A 14,284-nucleotide genomic window follows, 5' to 3' on the forward strand; every position below is an offset into this window, starting at 1 on the left:
TAAATGCATGCATAGATTTTATATTATTCTTGTTGCAATGTAATGAAGATCAAAACATATAATGTACGAGTGTAGATTATACAAATATGCTGAAAGGAGAGTATAAGATCTAGATAGGTATGTATTGTTATATAATTACTAAATATATACACTACACATACTTATATAGTAACGTATGTATGTACATATACGCAATGCATAGTTGAACCCATTAAAGGCAAATTGTGGTCGTTAATTAGCAAAATTTGTCTGGATGGAATTGATGTACTTGGACGGGTTGCATGAGCTTATCTCTATGCACACATTTTACACTTTCCCAACACTCGATTTTCGTCCGTTATTGAAGTGAGATTTAGTATAATACATTCCCTGTCACTCTGGGATATATAAATATCGCCTAGTTTATGAGTTTGGGTTGCTTTCATGAACACGCAAGATGAAATTTCTAACGTTTATTTATACTTCTGAGTTTGCAAATTAGCAAAACTTACGGATTTTGGATTCAACTTGACTTGCTTTATATATTGTGCAACAATATTTTATTATTCATTACGAAACAAATCTCAACTTGTATTATATACATATGTTATCGAATTGATAAGAATACAAAATCTGAAATCTGTCTCGAAACCTTGTTTATTTATTTACAAATCATCCTTCCACTTTTTGGCGAAAATGAACTCCTTCAGCAAGTCCCTGACTGCTTCCCATAGTTTGAAGGCGTGTTGATGACCTGTGTCCCCACCGCCGTGGCGACTCATTTCCCCTTCCCGCCATTGACACACTTTCTTTGCCAAGTGGAAGAGGCGGGCGATGTCGACCTCTTCCAACTTGTCGGCGCTGGCCATGAGGGCGTTGCACACCCAGGAAATCGTGGCAGAGTACCCTTGACCTTTCACCCCGGGCATGGACTTATGCAACTCGGTCCAGTTAACCTGACCTAGGAATTTAATGAGGTCAGAAAAGCATAATTATGGAGTAAACAAAATTTGGGGGTATTCACGTCAGATTTTTGAAACCGGAACAAAAAAGGGTTTTTGTTCTGGTTTAAATTGCATAATTACAAATGTAGAATTAGGACGTCAAAACCGGAAAAAATTCATAAAATCACTGAAATTTTTAAAATTTTTACGTTGTCCCGATTTCCTGGCGGCGTCAATAGCCTTCTTAAACTGGGCATGTAAATCCGTCCCATTAATTTTGTCATAGACTTGGAAAAGTTCGTACAAAAATTCTGTTTCGTCCGTCTCCTTTCCGTCCCTTTTCAAATTGGCGAGAGCATCGACAAGCCCGACAAAAGCCGTTGGAATTATCAACACCGCGTTCGTAATTGTGTGGGCAGGCCGAAGTTGGCGACTCTCTGTGCTTCCCATGCTTTTAAAAGACAAAGAGGCAGGATTAATCGAAATATTAAGTATATAGTTTATGCAGAGAATGAAAGTAAATATTAGTATGATAAGGCGACATATTTTAATTTGTTACAAAATAATTCTTACTTTGTCGTTGCAGATGATAAGAATAGCTATGTTTAATGCTTTATTTGACTTAATTGTGCTTATCGTGATTGTGTATTTAGCAAATACAAGGATGAGATTGACCGAGAAGTGCGAAGCGACTTGAGTTTTATGTCATTTGCTCATGGTGATTCATGAAAATCTGAAATTTTCTCATGAGCAAGAACAGACTTGAGCAAAGTAGGAATAAAGAACTTGTGTATCTAGCAAACAAACCCGTCCTCAGGATCAGTTTCATAAGTTCTCATTCTGAATGTTTCTGTATGTAGAAGCCAACAAGATACATAATATGTACACTTGTAAGCAAGCATCTCGATATTACTTATTTTAATTGGTCTATTCATAGTCAATAGCCATTAACCTCATCTCCTTTTTTACACATGGTCTCAAGTAATAACGCCGAAATAAGTACTTGATTTCATGTAACAAATATCTATGTATGTAGTCAATCACTTGGCCAATTACCAATTATATGCATGGTATCAGGTACATAACCATGGGTAATACGAAAACCCACCCCTGGATAGATATCAAATAAGTACTTCATATAAAGCAGTTTGAAAATATTCTTCCCACAGCTTATTGTTATGGCTTTCAGACTTTATCCAGTCTTTGAATGAAATTTTGATTTTCGATTGCCATTGAAATAAATAATAATAAAAATTTGTAGCAAATGCATACATACATAGGAATAAAAAAACTTACAGTGTGCAGTGTTTATTCAGCCTTAGTCAGACTAAAATTAGCAATTAACTATTAATGCTACATTTCCCTAGTAATGCCTATTTATTAACAAATTAAACTTGATCCAAAATTAGCATGCTGCTTTAAATATTTATGTACATATGTATTTAACACGTAAATTCTCAAATTATTATTTTTTCAAAATATTCAACTGAAAACGTCTGAATGTTGATTCTAAATTAATCTATTTTTTTAAAAATGTTTTAATAATTACGAAATGCATTAAAAGTGTATACAAGTTGAAGAAAAATGCAACATTACGTCATTTTCATGTATAAAACATTCCACACTAAATACATTTTATAAATAAGCGACAAAGTGAATTATTTTAAATGTGCTAAACCGTGGAGATGGTACAATTACAATTACATCTTAAATAAATGGTTTAGTTATGTAGTTACATATTTATGCACTTATTAAATGCAAAAGGAAAAATAATTAATACAATCCACTCGATCCATAATAGAGTGGGTAAGTCGCTGGATGTGAGAATTGTGGATTGACTGGACTAACGTCCAGTCGACTATCATGTCCGTGGTATCGATAATCGGTACTAGATGAAGCAGGAGAGGTCTTCTTCCGCTTATGTCGAATTTCACTGCCTGGTTCTCTCGGCCTTCTCTTCTCTCCTTGATGTACCATTTTGATATGCTGTTCACAAAATAATTTTCAAGTTAAAATCCAACAAATTTGCCGTAAAAATAGTGTTTCGAATTGTAACCCTTCTTTTTCTACCTGTCTCAAGTTATGATTCTGCTTGAATTCATGGCCACACTGTTCACACTTGAACTGCTTCCCTATCTTGGTATGAACCAGGTCGACATGTTGTCGTAAACTCTTCTCCGTCCTGACCTGTTTTCCACAGATTTGACAAGTGAAAGGTTTCGCATCGCCGAGCTCGTGCAGTTTCATATGCGCTCGCAAATCTCTGTTACGCTTAAAACTTTTTCCGCAGTTCGAGCAGAGCAGAGGGGTCACCGGTTTGTGGCGAAACTGGACATGACCCAGCAGTCCGGACCTGGATTGGAGGAGTAAAAATTGCATTCATTACATTACAAACGGCTGTTAAAATATTATGGTAACAAAAAATAAAAAAAATAACTACCGGGATGAAAAGTCCTGACCACATAATTCACACAAGTGTCTTATCCGTGGAGAGATGTGCGTGGCCAGATGAGTGGCTAGGTTGACGACGATTTTTCCACAAGTGGGACAAGGTTGATTAGGGTCGCGTTTAGTCCTGACCTTATTTACCTCCGGTTTCGCCATATTTTTGCGAAATATAGCCTCCCTCAATCCCTTTATGTCGTCTTCTATACCAATCTCCTCTTCCATCTTGCATAAGTCGGCAAGATTAAGCTTGACTTGGGAGGAGGGGTGTCTGTCCAAATGGTGCTGGACAAGGTTTTCCTTACTGGCGAAAATTTGCCCACATTCGTTTTCCCAACAGCAGTACAATTTTTGTCCCGCAGTGGTATGAAGTGTCAGGTGGCGGCGCATGGAGCGCTTATAGGCGAAAATTTTACCACAAAATGGACAACTACATTTTTCTTGGGAGGAGTGCGAACGAACATGTTCTTTGAGTTGTTTTTCCGTAGGATATACTTTGCTGCACGTGTCGCAACAGAATTGAGCGTCTGTTGTGTCCGATCGAACCATGTGGATACGTTCTTGGTGGCGTCGCATGTGCCACGAAGATCGGAAAGTGCTAGAACAGACGGTACATTTCGTGCGAAGTCTGAGTTTGTAGTGGGCATTGGTTCTGTGTTTTTGGAGGAGAGACAAGGTCGGAAATTTTTCAGGACAATCCGTCTCCAAGCAGGAATATGGGTTTTCGACACCGTGGGAAATGACGTGGTCATGGAGGAGAAGTTTTGCAAAGGGCTGGGAACATATGGGACATTTGTGAAGCTTCATTGAAGTCGAGTTAGGCTTATGTGACTCCTTGTGGATGCGGAAGAGATCTTTGTGGGAAAAGGTGAGGTCACATTTCTTGCAGGTGTGGATCTTGACTTTGGAACGGCGGCGAGTGCCACGCAGATGGGCGGAGATGTAGTGGCGACGGTACGACTTCCTTTTAGTGTAGGTGCGAAGACAAGATGGAAACGGGCAGACCATTGTGCCTTCCACTGTGCCGGCAGTTGGGTCAGGGACCGGGTCTTCTTTTTTCACTTTGGGGGAAGAATTTGATGGTGCATTGGGATTATCTGAGGGTAGGCAGATATGTAAAGGTTAAGAAATTCAACTTATAAATTAAATAACAAACATAAATTACGTAACGCAAAAGTCCCGATTTTCTAGACCCCCTCCCCCCTTTAACATATGTAACATAGGCACGATATCATTGGAGCCTTAGACCCCCCTCCCCCCTCTCGTGTTACGTAAATTTATGGACGGTCCTTTGTAGTAAACTATTAATTTAATTACCTCCATCGCCATCGCCACCGCCTTCGCCTTCGCCATCACTGAGTTCAGAAATGGATTGGACTTCTTCCCAATCGCTAGACTGTTCATCCTCACAGTCAAAGTCTTCCTCAGAATCGAAAGTGACGAGATTTGTGGACTCACGCTCGCGAGATTTTGATCGCCGTGGTCGTAATTTGTAGTCACGCTGGTCACTCAAGTCTAAAATAGTTTATTAAAATTTCATTGTAGAGAGATAATTGATAAGTGCGCCCAAATATTACACATTTTACCCTCGTCATCAGTGTCCTCATCATCAGATATCGATTCGATATCTGAAATTAAAATAATAAAACACTTATGATTTACACAAAATTTAAGATCCTTATCCAACAATGTACCATCGTTATCCATCCCGGTATCCGAGTCACCATCATTTCCACACACGAAGGGGTCATCTTCCCCTCCCGAGTCTGCCTCTTCTTTGATAAGCACGTCCAAAATTGATGCCCCGTCATAATTAAGTGTTGTCGCTTCCTTCCCTTGCGACACGTCTAGTTTAACTCTGGGTCCAAGTGCGCTAAACAATTTTCCGGTGTCATTTAAAAGACCGACAAATTGGGTGAAAGATAAGTGCAACTTTTGCAACGAGTCTGCACAATCGTGACACAATTGGGGGTCAAAATATGACCCAACTTGGAATACAAACAGTTCTCGTAGAACGGATTGAATGGAAACTTTGACCCCTTGGTCGGGATGGATTTCAATTTCGCCTAACAAGTCGTCGTGATGTTTTGCTGAAATGATGGTTATTTCCGTAATGCGAGATTCCTCTGGGGAGAATGGGGCACAACATGACGAACACGAACTGATGATTTCTGCCATGTTTTAAATTGGGGTGTAATTGTTTTTTGAAATTAGCAAATTACAAATTAAATTAAATAATTTTCACATTTTTGTTAAATTCAGCTGAATTTTAAGCTCGTGCTCAACCCTTTGTGATGACGCTTTCCTGGGGTAAAGTAACATTGGGTGAGACTTTGCTTTGTTCTCGTTTCAAATTTTGCATGGATTTTTGACGCTTATGCATATGCTTGTGCTTATGAAAAAATATAATTCAGTCTGATTTCAAATTAACATGGGTAGAAGTTTCATATGCATTATTTTTTATGAAAATAGTATAAAAATGCATGCAATAGTTAGCCGTGTACTTACATGCTTACATTAAATATGTGTGATGTGGATATATGTCATTGGTTAAACATGCTTAAATTTTACATGACTTACATACATATGTACAGATCTGTAAATGATTGAAATAAAAAAATACTTGCACTATATTGATTGACATTTATAATTCAGTGTGGATTGAGACATTTTTTGAAGGCTTTCTTGAAAGAAATGCATTTGGGGAGGTTACAGCAAGGATGACGTGAATAAGCCTTTTGTTATTTTCACTTGAAATGTACATATTTATGTACATATGTACATATGCTATTTATGCCAATGATTTTATAAAACTGCATAAATAGTGACCCACTGGGCTAGATCGCAAATTTATACCGTAGTAAATACACAGTAAATATAAACTAGGTTTGATTTTTTACAATCGGAAATTTCTGGAAATCATGTACTTGAGACACTGCATCTAACTGTACTTTAATTTAATTACATGCATAGCGTCGTTTCTTGACATTTTCTTTACGCATTTATGAATTAAAATGAATACCAATTTTGATAAACACGTCTCGTCAGACCTATTGTTAGACAAACTGACAAAAATTAATGCATAATCACGAATAACTTCATTTGCCAATAATTTAAACGGTGTCCGGGCACTGCATACCCCACACATCGTTCCCCCATATTACATTTCCCACGTCGCATTCCCCCACAATTAATATCCTCACATGTCATACCAAGCACACCTCATTCCCCCACGCATAATTCCCTCACTTATCATACCCAGCACATTTCATTCTCCTCAGTTCATGCCTCCAGTTCATGTTGACAAATACCCTCACAGCTCATATGCTACCCAATTCATATGTCCATTCTCACTACCATCTGTAATACTTTTTATAGTGAGCTTTGAAATCAAGAAAAAATTTTGCAATTGGCATTAAAATTTTTAAACAAATTTTGGAATATATAGGGTTCCTCATATTTTAAAACCTATCCATATCCTAGCTTTGCTCAGCCCCAACCAGGATTGATTAGACCCATGTTTGTCAGAATGTTATACTATTTTTCACTAATTCTTGCAATAACTAACGTCACTTTGTAGTATTACGTGGCACCAAATACCGCGAGCAGTGGACGCTGTTCGTATAAAAATTTCGAAATTCTACCCTCCTAAGTCATTTTTCGACTCCACACGGAATTTTAGCTGAATTTATAAAATCTTAGAAATCGGTATGGGTACCCCTCTGGTTACTTTTTGTTCATCTCTGACTTCATATAATTCATGAGAAGCCATTAAGTATCACCGTTCTTAATTTCAGCTTTTTGAGACAAGCTATGAAAATCGGTATGGGTAACCCCAACGAATATGCAAATTTTACCAATTTCACTTCATATTCCTTATAGCTTTGAAATGAAGAAAAAATTGTACAACTGGCATTATAATTTATAAATTTTTAAATTTACAAATTTGGGAGTAAGGTTGCTCATATTTTTAAAAAATTGTTGATAAATGAGGACCACATTTGACTGACTATACTATGTTGTTAAATACAGATTTCATTAATGTTGAGAAGTAAAATAGCACACCTATTTATCCATTTCATTTCCCATTTACCTATGTATATACATGACCTGGAGGCATGAACTGAGGAGAATGAAATGTGCTGGGTATGATAAGTGAGGGAACGATGCGTGGGGGAATGCGGGAGGTGTGCCTGGTATGACATGTGAAGATATTAATTGTGGGGGAATGCGATGTGGGAAATGTAATGTGGGGGAACGATGTGTGGGGTATGTAGTGCCCTACAACCATTTAAACCCCAGTGTTCTCCCCAATTTCATTAATCTCATCCGTCATCACTAAAATGGATCTCCATTCAACTTTCCTCCTCTCCGTAATTTTAACGCTCTTAATTTTGAAAACTTCGCAAGAAAATGTCCCCCAATTCTTCCCCCACCACCAGCACCACCACTATCACGTCAACAACTATATCCTCACCAAGACGTGGAATGGCGTCGAAAACTTACCCGACGGCGAAGAAATCTACGTCTCCTTCTGGATCGAAAAACAGTGTGACGAAAATAGTTTTCTCCGCATAGTTACGAACGCTCCGTTCTACAACGACCCCCCAATCCCAACCAATTCGACGCTGTCCCCTCTCTGGGGGCTTTGGGAGTACGAAGTCGTCGAACTCTACTTTTACGGGAGGGATGAAAACTACATGGAAATCCAACTAGGGCCAGGCGGACACTACTTAATTTTAAAATTACACGGTTATCGAAACATAACTGAGACCCACTTACCTCTGGAAGAAGACAATTTCCAGGTGGAATTTATGACGACGCCGGAAAATCAAAATCTTACCAGATGGATTGGGAACGTTGCAATTCCGGGGGAATATATCCCTTGCGACGTTTATCGTCATAATGCATTTGCCATTCATAAATCTGGATCAGAAAGGAGATACGTTGCCCTATATCCGGTGAAAGAGGGGGAGATTGAAGAGCCGGATTTCCACTATTTGCGACCCTTTAAAGGCTTTCGGTTTGACGAGGAAATAAATACGAGGTGTAAATCTGGGCGAAAAGTTAGGTCTGGAAGTGGTGTAAATAAGGCGAATTGTATGGTGTTGTTGTTTATGTTTTTTGTACTTATTTGAACGTGGCGTTGTCATTATTTCTGATTGATGGAACATTTTTTGTTGCGTAGATGCATGTTAAGGATCTACGCAATGATCAATGCATAATTAAATTAATGTGTAGTAATTATTTTGGTAATACCTTACATAGGTAAATACACATACACATCTATGTAAATAAGTACATATTTCGAGTATATTTATATATAGAGAATTATGATTAGGTTTTGTTATTTAGTAAATATGAATTAATTTTACTTACAGACGTACGAACGTACGAACAATCAATCGAAGATGTCAATAAAACATTCTGTTAATTTATTTACATGTTAATTTATTCAGTAGTTGATGATATCGATTTATTCTACCTTCTCATAAAATAAACAAGACGTTGAAAATAAGTTCCCACACTAACAATAAGCTGCCACGCTAAGATACTCTCCAAATTTGTGCACATGACATGATAATTTCATGAGGCGATGATGACCCTTGAGGGTTTTTGCGCCATAGGCAAATTTCGAATTTTTGCCACTTGTTGCAAATAATTTTTCACGGCAAAAGCAAATATCAATAACTTCGTTAGGCTTTATATGCAGATGAAGATGTATGTACCCGCAGGTGGCAGTAACGGACACTATTTTCAATTGAGTGTATGTATGTATGTACATATGATTTCGATGCAAAGCGATTAAAGAAATCATTAAGGTCATTTTACACAACCTTGCTATTACTACTTATTTAGTAAGATTGGCCCAGTTTAATAAATTAAATTCAGTGTCCCTAAAAAACACAAGCCAGATATCAAGTCAGATATCAAGATATCAAGTCAACAAAAATTTCTCGATAACAACATGTTTTTTTTGTAAATGTACACTGCGCAATTTTTATTATGAGTCACAATTCTTAATATTTGCACAAATTTTCACACATTAACAGTCATCAAACCATCATCTTTGTGTTGGTCGGAATATTGCTTGTGTTAATATACATATCTCCGTTACATGCTAATTATTAGATAGCTATACAACGTTAAGATTTACACTGTAATGCATGACGGACATGATGATGTACATAGTTTGTATGACTTATACCCTTTTCTTGCAACTAATCTGTGTCACCGGTCTTGAGCAAGATCAAGGTGAATCTCATATAAATAAACTCCGAAGGCATTCTGATCAGACTAAAATCTCAACTCAAGTGAAGATCAAGTGTGTAAAAAAGAGATACATTTATATATCATTTATAAATAATGAACAAACTAAAATCACCCCGAGTAAAGTTAGCCATCCAGTTGGTAACGTTACTGCATTTTCACTGTGAAGTTTTCGCTATAAGATCAAATGTTTCTGAGCTTACGGTGGAAAAATCTGACAGAAAACCTGAGACTGATTTCATATCGCAAGGAAACGAGTTAGGTCAAGTTACGAAAGAAAGCACAGTCAACAAAATCTTTAACGTGGGCAAGTTATCCGTAAATAGCTTAAAAACTTTACAAACTAGTGGAAATTATGAAACTTTACGTACATCGGACATCCACAGTGAAGTGACAAAAGGTACGTACGCCTGAAAATTGTTTTCTCGCATTTTTAGGCTAGTTTAAATAAAATTGTTATTCTTATTTTACCCAAAAATAGAAAATTCAACAAACCAGTTGAATTTCAAAGCTAGAATAAGGACTGGGAAATTTTTTCCGTTTTTCTTCAACTTAAATCCATTCTTTCCTCGGTATTATCAAGACAATTATCGGCCTATACGTTATCAGCCGTGTCCGTACAAATGGGTAAGGCAGGAGAGATATTGGGCATCTGGAAGCTGGCATCCAGCCAAGTGGGTGTGGCGTCAAGGAAACTGTGCTCAGAATCAATACCTCGGATTCGATGCAGACAGAAAGAGCACTTCACAAAATAAGAACGAGAAGAAAATAGTCAACGGGGATAAAAAAGAAAAGAAGAAGAAATTTAGAGGGGGTTATCACCGCAGGGGACATTTTGGGCCAGGGTAACATGATTAGTTAAGATTTGTATGATTATTTAACAACAGATTGTGTATATTTTTTTTTTTACATATTTATGTATGTATGTAAGATTTTGTGTACGCAGGACGTGACCGGTGTTTTTTTATTTTGTGTATATTTATTTTTATCAGTAAAGAGTTAATAAAAAAATGTGATTCATTTTTAGCCATTTATTGGGTTAAAATAATGAAACCGAGAGTCAATGCTTTCTATGCTTATTTATATACTGTTAACAGTTGTCGTATCGCAATTATTTTGCGAACTTAATAAATATGTATACAGAAAATGCATGCAATTGCACAACTAACCATGCAGCATATGTACACAATATAACATACATACATACGTTTTTTTACGAATCGGATAGAAATACATTCATAAATATTTGTACATGTAAGAAATAATGTAAAAATTTAATACGATTTATCCGCATTCAACATTGGCATTTATACTTACTTATTCTACTCAATTTTTAATGCCCCAAAGATAATATTGTAAGTACTGCTAGGTTGTAAAATTCCTAATATTTCCCACTTGCAGCAATCTCTCCCAAAAAGAGTACCAACCCGAGAGCCAATCCCACCCCGAAAGTTACGAAAAGTCCAGTCAAGTGCTTCAGTCTCAAGACCTTAACACCCTTCTTTCCATCCAGGGAACTTGTCCCCTTATCAAAGTCAAGACTCTCTTCTATTGTTGCTTTCAGAGCTGGTGACCAAATCAAATTGACAAACGCCTTTGTCCACGTTTCGTACAATATTTTCCTTGACCTGGTTAAAATTCCGGAGGAATATAATTGACTAAACGTATACCTCGCCTCTGATGCACCCGGGCGGTCGTGTAAAATCCAAACTTTATTCCCCGCTAGGACATCTAGCGACTTGACGATACTATTCTCGCTAGAAGCGAAAAGGCGGGAAAAGTATTCTTCATACAGTTGGATGTACTCTATCGACGCGACAAACGCGGATTCTTTTGTAGTTAGTGTTTTAAATAAATTTAGATAACCTTCCCTTTTCAGAATTTGAACAGTGTTTAGTGGGTTGTGATTTTTCTCGAATTTTTTCCTCGTTTCCATAAAAATGGCGGCGTATTCAGATTCTGGGGAGAGGATTGACCTTTAATGTAAACAATAAAGTAAGGTTTAAAGTACATATATTTTAAAGTAGTGGAGACTTAACCTGTGTGTTTTTTCGTGCGTCAGGCTGCGATACGTGGGAGAGTTGATAAGTTGAAAGAAATTGATTGGTGGGGAGGTGTACGAAGGGGCGAAGAGATGCTGGTAGACATTCCCACGATAAAGTTCGGTTAGCAAGAGGCAGTATGAGATCCACCCGAAGAACACTAAATTAAGAGGGGTTTTGTGGCGTTGACTAATTTTTGGGAGGATAACATGTTGCCCGAGAAGTGGTCGAGTAACTACAAAGATCCAGGTACACACAGAGATTCGCGGTTTTGTTTCGAACGATACGAAAAGATAGGAAAACATGCAAATTCCTAACATTATAAAAATGGTGATCAAATAGCACTTGTAACCGATCGGATTAACTAAAAGATTTTTGAAACTGTCTGGTTTCAGATGATTGTAAGTTATGAAGGTGATTTCAAATCGGTCGTTGGTATAGAATCGTTGTCTATACTGATGTTTGGGGTAACTCGATACTTCTGAGAAGTGATAGTCACTCGTGGAAAAGTGAAAATCAAGGTTAGCTTGCGTGGGGTGACAAGGACAGCTAACAAATGTTGCATTCACTTTGTCCGAGAAGTGAAGCATGGCCAAGATGTGGGGGAAGATGAAACGTTTATAAGCTCGGTGACCATACTGTGATTTAACTCTCACGTGCGTGTTTGGCTGATTAACCTGCTCGACGTTCCAAGCGTTTAACTGGTAGCCATGGAAGTTGGTTATCCGATCTCGTTCGAAACTCTTGAATTTTCTGAAACGTTTCCAGACACCGGTGTAAAATTCGGGTGAGCAGATTCGACACAGAAATAATGATATTTTCTGTCGCAAATGAACTTCTATGACGAACCGGAGGTTTCCGTAGGTAGATGGATCAGATGGAAATCCTGCGGCGGCATTTGACTTGGTGGGGTTTACGTTGATCGAGATGATGATATCCTCCATCACGTTTATTGTAATCTGCGTAGTCAGGTTCGCAATAGTTTCAGCTAGCCATGTCAAAGACGAGTACACGATAAAATGTGGTTGCCGTTTCTGGGGAAGATAAAATTTTATGGAAGCTACGAATTTTCGCCTAGAGGGAAAATGGGGATAAATGGGGACATGATTGCGAGAAAGGTAAAATAGCACTTCTTCAACATGGGCACCCTGCTCCCAAGAGATTTTGTAGGCCTCGATATCGATGATTTCGCTTAAGAAACTTGAATGCTCGGCATTATCAGGAAAAACCGAGTGTAAAATCTCACTGATGACAACCTCACTTTGGAGAATGATCAATATGACTGTGAACATTTCGGGTTTGACGTATGCAAATACAACGGAGGATTATATGTATGTTTCAATTGAGAGAGAGAATAGTGTTCTGTATAATACAAACCCTCGTCTGATTACTACATGCATTTACTAAATAAACATGATGATAATTGTTTGAACTCTTTGTAACCTTTGCAAATTTTGTTTTTGAATGAAATGTACGCATATATACTTATCTCCATATCTGTGTATTTGTATGTGGTTACAATCTCAAAAATATGCGTTTGTTTGAGTGCAAATTCTGAGTAAGTAATAATAGTTTTCTTTATACATTTCCTACATATAAAAGTTTACATGTAATTTAATTTTATGCATGGCAGATAGTAATGTTCGAAATTGTACAATTTTTTAGGTGAAGAACTTTGAGGAATTTTTGTTTAAAAATTTTGTTAATATACATACGAATACGATTGCATTTTATGATACACATGTAACAAAATTTTACATTTGCATGTTTGTTTCCTACGAGTAAATAATTGGAGTGAAATTAATGAAATTATCTAATCAAGGGAAGGTAGAAAATTAAAAGTTGAAAACAGGAGAATCAGCTCCCTAACAAGTATATTACTAATTGGGAAAATATATCCAATTATTAAAAAAAACATAATTACATCAATTCTAAGTTTTTGTATATTTGAACAATTACTTAAGTAATAATTTAGTCCAATTCTTCCAATTCTTCTCGAACAAAATGGAAACTAAACTTCTGATCTTGATTGCATTTCCGATACACCGGTTTGAACTTTTCTTCGTGCATCGCCATACAATTATTCGACCTCGGGTCCTTCAGTTGATAAAGGTTGTTATCAAATGGCTCAAAAATCCAGGTTTCACAATCCTGCGAACTGCACGACGCGAGGCCAATCACGGTATTCGTTTGTCCCCGAGAAAGACATTTGTCATCCCGTTTCAGGGAACGAATGACCTTTCCGCCGTCGGGGACATCTTCAATGTTCCAGATTTCGCGACGACTTTCGCTACAAGGCTGAAATTCCAGTTTTGCATGATGACCGTCTGCTAAGCAATCGTTGCTGGGGTGGCTTTTAATTTGATACAGACCTTCGGGCAGGGTTGAGTTTGTGGTGCTGACTTGTTGCACAAATTGTGCGGTCGAAAGAATGAGGGAGATGATTGAGATGGAATAACAATATTTTCTTATCATTGAAGTGAAATTCAGAAAATAATAAATTATTGAATTTGGGTTGGAAAATTTATAAACTGTGCTTCTTTGTAGACTTCAGTCTTTTATTCTCTTTGTGCGAATTGGTAGGAAATTGTGTCCAATTGTAAG

General features: G+C 37.4%; 3 protein-coding genes across 3 annotated transcripts; 1 reads left to right on the forward strand and 2 right to left on the reverse strand.

The window, feature by feature from the left end:
• Nucleotides 1-572: 572 nt before the first annotated feature.
• LOC110850379 lies at nucleotides 573-1,615 on the reverse strand. The gene is made up of 3 exons (XM_022097813.2): nucleotides 1,497-1,615; nucleotides 1,133-1,374; nucleotides 573-940 (listed from the first exon to the last, which is right to left on the reverse strand). Exons 2-3 carry the CDS (start codon nucleotides 1,371-1,373, stop codon nucleotides 645-647), a joined length of 537 nt encoding a protein of 178 aa, XP_021953505.1. The 5' UTR covers nucleotide 1,374; nucleotides 1,497-1,615; the 3' UTR covers nucleotides 573-644.
• A 583-nt stretch (nucleotides 1,616-2,198) lies between these two features.
• On the reverse strand, nucleotides 2,199-5,664 carry LOC110850064 (zinc finger protein 595). The gene is made up of 6 exons (XM_022097546.2): nucleotides 5,063-5,664; nucleotides 4,955-4,996; nucleotides 4,686-4,883; nucleotides 3,364-4,465; nucleotides 2,994-3,276; nucleotides 2,199-2,909 (listed from the first exon to the last, which is right to left on the reverse strand). Exons 1-6 carry the CDS (start codon nucleotides 5,544-5,546, stop codon nucleotides 2,697-2,699), a joined length of 2,322 nt encoding a protein of 773 aa, XP_021953238.1. The 5' UTR covers nucleotides 5,547-5,664; the 3' UTR covers nucleotides 2,199-2,696.
• Nucleotides 5,665-9,637: 3,973 nt separating this feature from the next.
• On the forward strand, nucleotides 9,638-10,693 carry LOC110850053. Its single transcript, XM_022097537.2, has 2 exons — nucleotides 9,638-10,038; nucleotides 10,120-10,693. Exons 1-2 carry the CDS (start codon nucleotides 9,735-9,737, stop codon nucleotides 10,485-10,487), a joined length of 672 nt encoding a protein of 223 aa, XP_021953229.1. The 5' UTR covers nucleotides 9,638-9,734; the 3' UTR covers nucleotides 10,488-10,693.
• Nucleotides 10,694-14,284: the final 3,591 nt, after the last annotated feature.

This window comes from Folsomia candida, unplaced genomic scaffold (assembly GCF_002217175.1).
Source record: "Folsomia candida strain VU population unplaced genomic scaffold, ASM221717v1 Fcan01_Sc005, whole genome shotgun sequence".
In the NCBI taxonomy this organism is placed as follows: domain Eukaryota; kingdom Metazoa; phylum Arthropoda; class Collembola; order Entomobryomorpha; family Isotomidae; genus Folsomia; species Folsomia candida.